A 9,786-nucleotide genomic window follows, 5' to 3' on the forward strand; every position below is an offset into this window, starting at 1 on the left:
AGGGCTGTTTTTACACATCTGCACTTTGTATTTGATCTGGGCAAGTCTAGATTGGCTTCCTCTCTTATCCACTGTAAGCACACAGGGAAGTAATTTTGTGTCAATCCATTGAAAACTGTACTGGTTTTTTGAGAGGTGCTCCATTCTCAAGCAGTTTTCACTGAGCTGTCATGGGGTAACAATTGAGTTTCTTTCTTGAGTAGTTAGTTTTCAGGAGCGAGGGGCGAGTAATTACACAATTTTTTTCAACTGTTGGTTTCTGTCTGTTGTGTTGACTAAGGATTTTATAAGTCTGCTAATTGTTTTTCCAGTGTTCTGGTTTAGTTGACCAAAATTCCAAAGATCCGCACAATCTTTCAGATTTTCTTTTAGAAAGTGGCATAAAATCAGCAAACATTTGCTTTTGATAACAGGTTGCGTGCTTTTGTTGTCATGTCTGTCTCTTGGGAACACCTGGATATAAACCATCAGTTCCCTTGGACAGGCTGAGCTTAGTTCACCACCTGGAAGTGGATCCAGGGTACCTTTCTTTAGGTGCCTTTGAAGAGGAAGAGCTTAACATCAAAGCATTTTAAAGATCCAGACACACCAACAAGTTACTCTGGGTAAGCTTAAAGCCTGATACTTCGGCACATCCATCCAGGTCTGCTTACCCTTCCAGCTGAAACTCTTCCTTTGGCAGTGAGCATTAACTCACTCCATGTCTCTGTACTTTGCAGTGGTGCATGTGGCCTAGTGCAGTGATGACCTGCCCTCATATGAGCTTTTGCATACCATGACACATCTGTGGCGTATATATATATAAAAGTACTGGATTAGAACATCTTTCTAGTGTATGTGAGGCTGTTTCTTATCCGTGGTGGTATCCCTCAGGAATTCCACAGTGAAAAACTGAGTAGTTGTGAGATGACACAGAACTGAATAGAGACATGTAGTTTTTTATGAGCTTGAAAAAACAAGACGTGAGGCTTTTGGGTATATCAGCATCTTGTCAAGCTTGTAGAAGGGGTGAAAGAGCTGTCAATGCATTAATTCAAACATGCTAATTCAAATGTGAAAAGTTCTGCTGGAGGAAAGAAGATTCTTTCTTTGTGATGGTCACCCTCTGACTCTGTCAGATGATTTATGAGTTCATTGAAATGCTAATTTTTTTTCTTACTAACAACATCCTTTCTGCTTTGTTCCTTAAGTAATGTCACAGAGAGCGACACCACCAACGTAACTGAGAGCACACCTGTTTCCTGCTACCCGTGTAACATGATGAAAACTGAATCCAAAGAGCCTGAGAGCACTATGCCTTTGGGAAGCCCCGCAGCTGAAGCTCTGCCTTCGAGGTTATCTTGGCCAAACCATTTTTCAGGAACTGCTGAAGGCCTGAATAGGAGTGATTTCCTGCTTGATCCAAGCAGGAGCTACAGTTACCCCAGACAGAAGACTCCAGGTACTCCAAAGAGAAACTGTCCAGCACCTTTGACTTTTGACTTTGATGGGTGTGAGCTCCCAACAGGGTACTCCCCGCTGACTCCAGCAGAGTTCACAAACACCATCTCCAGCTGTCCAAAGTCAGCAAGTTACTCTCTAGACTGCACTGATGAGAAAACTCTGGGAGTCAGCAACACAAAGCAGAGCCATTCGTGTCCAGCCTTACCTCCTCGGGCACCGAAGTCAAGTGAAGATAAGACAGTCACAGACACGTGTCCCTTGCCACTGAAAATAGATGGTGCCGAGGAGGAATCAAAAGCTGGCTCTCCAGTCGTCTTGGAAGATCAGTATCTCGCTAAAAAGGGCATGCAGGATACGTTCTCTGTGTCTTACCCCTTCTCATCTCCCCTCCACCTCCAGTTAGCACCAAGGTCTTGTGGGGACGGCTCTCCCTGGCAGCCGCCCACAGACCTTTCTGGACTCTCGATAGAGGAAGTATCTAAATCGTTGAGGTTTATTGGTCTGTCAGAAGATGTCATATCATTTTTTGTCACAGAGAAGATTGATGGCAATTTACTGGTTCAGCTTACAGAAGAAATCCTATCAGAAGACTTCAAGCTAAGCAAATTGCAGGTTAAGAAAATATTACAGTTCATTAACGGCTGGCGGCCCAAGATGTGATGCTGGCTATTTTTTTAGTGAAACTGTACTTGATACATTTGAGCTAATACATCACTTCCTGGTTTTTTGCACTAAAAATCCTTCTTGTAAATAGTAGTAGAAAAATTCTTACTATGCAGATAAACATTTTTCAGTGGTGAATGGACTTTTTTTCTATGTCAATAATAAAGGTAGAAAATCTGCAGAGGTGTGCCTTCGTGCATCCCTGAACATTCAACAGCTGCTAAAAACTGGACACTAAGGGAACTTTGACTCCATAGTCTGTTTAGACTTAGTCGTATTTATTACTGAACAATTTGATGCTGAAAGACACACACCAATCCTGTTTACAGTTTTGTGTTAACTGCAAAAAAAAAAAAAAAGGTATTTCTTAAGGGATTATTTCTGTTCACATAATATTTGGCAACATGCTGTGACTTGCAGATATACAAAAGCATTGGTTTTGACACTACATCTGATAATGTTAAGAATTGCTGTGAAGTGCCACTAATACACTATTCTTGCAGCATTATTTTTATTAATAGCATCTTCCTGACTATTTGTAACGTGGATGCATTTTCCACGTTACTTTGAGCAAAAAGAGTTAAATGTTTTTAAACCAAGAGTCGTGCTTAGCTCATTGCCCAGAGGGGAGGGAGAAGGGGGATTTTCTACTGAGCCACTCTGCCCTGGCCAATTAAAAGTTTATGACCTGTAGATTTCAAAAGTTGCTTTTGTAGTCGGATGACTGGAGTAAATAGCATGATTTCTGGTCGTGCAGCTTTCTCATGGGAAAAGCAGTTCAGTGCACAGGCTCTTTTCTCAGCAGATCCTGCCTGCTGCAGCAGCCTGCTAGCACAGCCCTTGCAGGAGCCATGCTGTGGTGGAAGGTAACAACTCCTTGTGTTTCTTCTGCTGCTGTTCTGATTGTCTGAAAACGTGCTTGCTCCCCTATTCCTGTGGTCTGGCCTGTGTGGGAAAGTGACAGTGCTCCTGTGTCATGCCTTTGAAAGACAGTGTTGGCAAGGTGGGAGGGATCGGAAACAGAGCGTGGCATGCTGCTGAGAATGGGCTGTGAGGGAGGTTTTGGGCCATGCCACAGGAAATGCTTGTGATCTTTTCAGTTCACCTGTTTTGTTTGCAGTGGGCTAGGAGGATGTGGGTGTCAAAGTGGGAGGGGCTGTAGCATCAAAGGATGTGCTAATTCAGTTGCCCAGCTGCAGAAACTCACTGCAGTAGATGTCACATGGAAGAAGCAGTTAAAAGGAAGCACAAAAATGGTAAGTGGGCATTAGTCTGCCCCTGGAAACCTCTGAAATTTAACTGCTCAAAAAGCTAGGAATAGGATTAACTTTTGATAGTCCTTTGTGGATTTCTTGTAGTTGACGGAGCCCTCTAAAATGTGTCTAAATAATCCCAGGATCCCCCTGCCTTTGGATTTGAGGATTTGTGGAGGTCTTCAGGAAACCATCTGTGTTATCCCTTCCTCCTCAGCAAGTGTGCATGCCCAGGATCCTCAGGTGATTAGAGCTAGGAAAGCTAGAGCAACTTCACCTTCACTTACTGCTGAGTAGAGCCCCGTCCAGGAGAACACCATCACCTGCCTTGCTTACCTTTTTGTTGTATTAAAAAATATCTCCATTGTAGGGCACATAGTTGGGAGCATCAAGGGAAAAATACAGAGCAGAGGTAAAAAGGCTGAATTTGCCTGTTTTCTCAACGATATTGACTCATTAAAAAGAATATTAGCAAATAGAGCTTTCTGTTGTTGGGACACATTTCATGTCATGTTGCCATGCCAAAGCCAAGATGCATTATTTGTCTTCCAGTAATGCAAACCAGAAAGCAAAACCCAGTTGTTGTGGGTACTATTGAGCCAACAAATATCCCAATAGAAAAACCCCCTAGAGTTCATACTCCTGTTTTTTGTAATGTATTGACTTTAAGCAACAGATCAATATCTTTCTCGAAATGCTTTTTAATTAGCATTCTAAAATATTTTAGCTTCAAATAAGACTAGATCAAATTCAGATACTGTTCAGATGTATATGTGTGTTGGTAGACCACGAGCAAGTTGAAACCAACTGCATTTTAAACCTCACTGTGTCAAATGAGTGTTCGAATATGAAAGGGCCAAATCTTTAATGTCAGGTAAGTGCCACTGTTTTTCTCAGCTTGTTAATTCTAGGTAAAAAAAACCTAAAATATATTAAAAAAAAATACAGTCTTGGTAATATTAATTATTGCTTACAACCCCAGAATATTAACATCCCTGAGAAAGTAGTTTTCTTTGACTGTGGATTCACACCTGTTCTGTTATCTCTGTTTACCTGCTTGAAGTGGTTATTCTTGCAGAGACTGGTGGAATTGGCGTTCATGACCGTGCTGCATTAACATCCCATGTGCATAAACCAGAATAGAACTGGCCCACAGAAAGGCCTAGAAACATGCATTGATTGCAGAAGCTGAGCCTGTGCACTGAAGTACAGCTGAAACCTCTAACTGCAAACTTGCTGTTGATGGCCTTCCAGTTGTCTCATTCTGTCTTGGTGCTGCTTACTTGCTTTTATGCATAACGTATTAGCATTTAACTTCTTCTTTTGCCCTTAGCCACTCATCGCCTTCACTTCCAAAGCCATTTTTGGGCATTTAAGTGTTCGTAACATTTGTGTTCTGTGAATTATACGGCTCCGGTGTTGATCCACCTGCTGTGGTACACAAGATGGACTGAAGTATCTGCTCTGGTGAAATCAGGGGAGTGATGAGCAAGCTGGGCATGTGGAGTGTTGTGGCACAGCCTTTGAATCCTGTGTTATGGAAGGGGATACCTTTCAATAGGTAGCCAGGCTATAGCAACTCCCAAGCACAGCACAGAGGCCAGCAGTGGGGAAAACCGATCTGGTTTTGGGCAGTAGTGGAGTCCAGCTATGCTGATGGGAGTTGTGTTGGTTGTCTTTGGGGCCTGAGAGCTGTAAACATTGAGCATTTTGCCAGAGTGGGCCTGAAATCACTTAGATTTTCAAGGCAGTCCACCAAAATAGGCCAGTCCTAACCTTGGGTTTCTTTCTTCAGATTAAATAAATACAAGGCCTCTGGTGCTTACTTGGTTATCAGTGTCTGAACTGTGTGTTATCCTTGGCGTTTTTCTTTGTCTGGGGGTTTTGGTAGCAAAAACCACGTCATGTCATTCTGTATGGAGCTGTCTCTTTGTCCCGAACCAGGAAACACATCCTTTCTATGCAGCTGTCATGTGTTGGCACAAGGATTGATGCTGGGTTCTGGCATGGAGGCTTTTCTGGAAGTGGACATCGAATTGGGCAGGGGAGGGATGGAGAGGAAACTTGAGGGGAAATGCTAGTTTCTTTCAAATGCTCGTTGTGCCTAGGATTAAGATTCTTTGTCTTGCTGCCTGCCTGGCTAACCAAACCTGTGTTGACAGCAACTCAGAGTGCATTATTTGTGTTCTTATTCTTGCCATATTGTAAAAATTGCCTACGGCTAGAAACTTAGACAGAAAACATTTGGTCTATCCAAAATTAGAAGGGAAATACATTTTGAAGTGTTCTTTTCAGCTAGAAGCAAGGGTTGGAATTTACTGTGTATTACTGCATATTTTCTAATAGAACAGGTTTACTTGCCACTTAAAAGAACTTTGTTCCACAACAACGGCTTCAAGAGAAGCAGCGTAAACAGCAAAGCTGCCTGAAAACACGTCATGTTTCAAACCTGCCTATAAATAATTGTTTCCTCTTACGTTTTTGTCTTGAATCAACTTCTTGATTGCTACCCCACAAAACAAATTGTGCTGGCACCAGCTTCTTGTGTCCTTCCCAGTGGGTTGCCTGCCTGTAGCACAGGCCAGCCAAGTCCTGCCTGCAGTCCAGGCAGAGGGTTACACCATGGTACTTAACAGCCTAACACCAGCCCGATGAGAGGACTACAGCTTAGCCCAGTTCTCCTGGCTCCTCCTGCTGATGCTCTGAAATTGTAGCATTCCTGTATGCAAACCAGAAGGTACAGATGAAATCCTAATAAGCAAGAGGGATCGTCCTTTTTATTTATAGGGATGGCAGGGCAGTGGGGAAATGCAGGCCCCTTGTTGAGACCTAGCAATAAATGACTCTTCATTTTGTTATGTCTTCAACTCCTAGTGGTCTGGGAGTTGCTCAGACTTCACAGTTTTTGTGTGTAATAACCAAATTTTCGGTGTGAAAATCTGCAGAGTGATTCTCTTGACTTGGACAATCTTCTGAATTGTATTAAAAATATGTTTGTTCTTAGCTGTTTAGATTCACTTTGGGTATGTCAAAAAAGTTACACTTGGGAAAAAAAGAAAAAGCCCCAAAACTTTGGCTTAGTACATTTCCGTTATAAAACGAAGCAGGAATTCTGTGCTGTTTTGGGCTTTTATGTAAAAGGCTGAAGGCAGATTGTTATTTAAACCAGGTGCAAATAAATATCCCTGTAATGTATATGAACAAATCTAAACTGCGTATTGTAAGTATATAAACTGTATATTAAAGACACTATTTTCATGATACTTCAAATGTGTACAGAATTTGTTGTACTAAACTGGTCGGGTTGCATGTATTATATAAAAGGGTTGGTTTTCATTTAGTAATTTCACTGACTTATCCTCTTGCTCATCTCAGTATAATTTGGAAATAAGCACTTCTCAAATAGTGAATTTCGCAAAGTAAGATTGGAATAATTGAGAGGAGCAATCAGGCTTTTACACTTTACCTCTCAAGACACGTTACTTTTCCCTATCTTGTAATTTCACTGGTTCCCCTTCAGCAAGAGTATCAAGCTGTGTTTCTCCAAAGAATTTGTTGCCCGAGAGCTTGCCTGTCTCTAGCAGACATTCACCTAAAATATTATTTCCTCAAGCCCTATTATCTTTGTTTTGGAGGAAAGCATTCAATTATAATTTGGATATGCTTTTGAGCGCAAGACCATACACAAATACTCCTGCTTTGCAGAAATTTTCTGAGGCATTTATTGGATGGGGAGGAAATCAGAGACAAAATAATGTTGTGCTGTAAGCTGCCTGTTCTCACTTCCTTCGATTTGACAATGGAGGGAAATGTCAACTCTACATCCATCAACGTGTTATGCAGGTAAGTTGCTACTGTGCTAGACTCCTTTGAGCTGAAGCTTCGTTTGCTGATACCAGGCCAAGAGAAAGTTTACTACAGCACAACAGTAGTTGTGGAAGGATTTATGGAGGGAATCATTAATATATGTTTTTGAGACATAAAGCAGGGCAGAATCTGACACAGTAGTTGCTGTTGGGTTTGAGACAGATGGGGTTTACTTGCCTCCAACCCTTACATCTGGGATAGGGAAGAAGTGTGTCTGGAGGCAGGATGTGCATCACAGCAGGGTGAGGGGAGGGACAGAGAGAAGCAGAATTGCTTTCACAAGTTAAGAAAAATCTCATTCACCACAAGCAAGTCTGTCTAGGGCACATCTCTGATACCCTCTCCTAAGAAAGGAAAGAAAAATGTTCAGTTTTTTGAATACTCCGACCAGTTGGCTCCAGCCTGAGCAAAAAGATCTACAGGATAGCATTCACTGCATGCAGGGGATGTAAAGGGCTGTAGCCTAAATCAAAATATGTCCATCTCCCTATCAGGAAAGTGCTGTTCTAACCAGGAAGGGGTATATATATATAATGTTCAGTAGTCACCAAGCCTGACATAAATCTCCTGATTAGTCACCATGGCTACCTATAAGCATGAATAAAGAAGAGAGGCAGGGTTGGGACCTGAAAACACAGTTCTCTTCTCTTTGGAAAGGGCAAAGTTAATGCTCTCGGACATTCTTCTCCTCTTGCTGTGACACAACCAAGTAGAGCTCACCTGTGTCTGATAGGTCTGCATATCCCCTGTCCTCCCTCTTGCTGGGGCTCCTGTCCTTGAGCTGTTGTGGGACCTGGGGTGCTGACAGAGCCTGGCATCCTGTCTCATGTCACTGCTGATTAATCCCTGAAGTCCTTGGTTGCAGAGGACTGCGCTAGCTCAGGTCATCACTAGCTTGGGGCACCCTACACCACGCTCTGCTGCCCAGGTATAAACACATTTTGTGCCACCAGATGCACACGTCACATGTAACCACTTTCTCCTGTGCACAGAGTGACTCAAAGCTGCAAACCTGGGTGAAGCTCCCATGTCCTCCCCTTTTTCTGTGCTGTGAGCACATGATGGGATTTGCCATTGCAGAATGAACATAAAATCGGTCCTGCTTGGGCAGTTGCCCTTGGTGATTTTGCTTAGGACCTCACTGCTGCTGGACCATTTCCCTAGCAGCCTCACTTCCATGGCAGCATTATTTTTAGGGATTCCCTTGGCACCCCTTGCTGACCACTACCTCTGCCTGCATGGGTGACTGTTGGAACGGCAGCTCTGATTGTTCCACAAAAACTCACTATTAGTTGTATTCTGTATGCAGAATTCTTTTCTCTTGCCTGTGATTGTTGCACTGAATGAAGGTCAATTTTTGTTGAAAGCTGGCAGTTTTTATATTTTTATTCAGTTGCCTGAATCTGGCGTTTCTCCTTTCCCCCAGGATAAATCATTTTATATTCATTCTTATTTGGCATAATGAAGAGCTGACATGAAGGGTGGCTTTGAGAAGTAGGTGTCTTCTCACCATTCTTCTATCCGATTCCAAAGGTGGAAAGCTCAAGATGGGTAATGATGCCACCACAATGGGAAGACAGAAATACGACCCAAATATTTATTTATTGCTCAACGAGACCTCAAAATGCCCTTGACTCTTGAGCGGGACAAAAGGAATTTCTTGCCAAACACACTTGGAATAAATGAAAACCACTCCTCACAGGGAGTCTGGGGTAAGACAAAAAGAATAAAAGGGAAAAAAATAGGGATGGAGAAAACATTTCTAAGGTGCCAAGCCTAAGGAACTGGCAGTGAAGTGGGGGAACGTGTCCCCTGGCTGTGTGTGGCAGCGGATGCTGTAGTACTTGTACGTGCCACACTGTGTCAGAGTGGCACACAGCCGCAGAGGATGGAACCTGCTGGAGGGGCTGCCGTGGGTGATGGATGCGTTTAGGGAACTCATTAGGACTCTGCCAACCCCACAAAAGCTCTGTCATGAGACGGAGACATTGGAATTGTGCCGGTGTTGTTCCATTGTATGGTATCAACAATTATTTTTAATGAATATGGAGGTCAGCGAGGCAGGTCTCTGGGGCTGGGTTTCCAGTGGATTAGTGCAAACAGAAAGCAGGAAGAAACTCTAGTAGATCAGCAGCGTAAGACCTGGCAGAATGTCTGGCAGAGCCCTGAAGAGCTGCATATATCTTGGCTAATCTTATTTATTTAACTGCAGCTCTGCAAGTGGGAGAAACATATGGCAGCTGAAAACTGTCCTAAGTGCTAGTCCTAGGTAGTAACCTCTGCTCCTGGTGAATGAAGCCTTGGCCATCCTGGTAACTGGCTTTGCAGTTTCCTCCTGAAAAACATGGGTGGTTTTATCCCTCAAAAAAGACTGAAAATTTGCATTGGATTAGTATTTCATTGAGTGATAGAATCATTTGGGTTGGAAGGGACCTTAAAAGATCACCTCATCCACCCCCCTGCCTTCCACTAGACAAAGTTGGTCCAAGCCCCATTCCAACCCAGCCTTGCACACTTAAAGGGACCCAGACTTCCCCAGGCAGCTTGTTGCAATGTCCCA

At 43.1% G+C, this 9,786-nt stretch overlaps 1 protein-coding gene across 2 annotated transcripts in view; it reads left to right on the top strand.

Annotated features, from left to right (window-relative positions):
* The window catches only part of GAREM1 (GRB2 associated regulator of MAPK1 subtype 1), a 101,614-nt gene extending 95,013 nt beyond the window's left edge, over positions 1 to 6,601 (top strand). For both annotated transcript variants that reach the window (XM_040068262.2, XM_040068269.2), the window contains one exon: positions 1,191 to 6,601. In XM_040068262.2, the coding sequence (XP_039924196.1) occupies positions 1,191 to 2,103 (913 nt within the window). In that variant the 3' untranslated portion in view covers positions 2,104 to 6,601. The remainder of the gene's footprint in view (positions 1 to 1,190) is intronic.
* The last annotated feature ends 3,185 nt before the right edge of the window (positions 6,602 to 9,786 follow it).

This window comes from Hirundo rustica, chromosome 1 (assembly GCF_015227805.2).
Source record: "Hirundo rustica isolate bHirRus1 chromosome 1, bHirRus1.pri.v3, whole genome shotgun sequence".
NCBI classification, from domain to species: domain Eukaryota; kingdom Metazoa; phylum Chordata; class Aves; order Passeriformes; family Hirundinidae; genus Hirundo; species Hirundo rustica.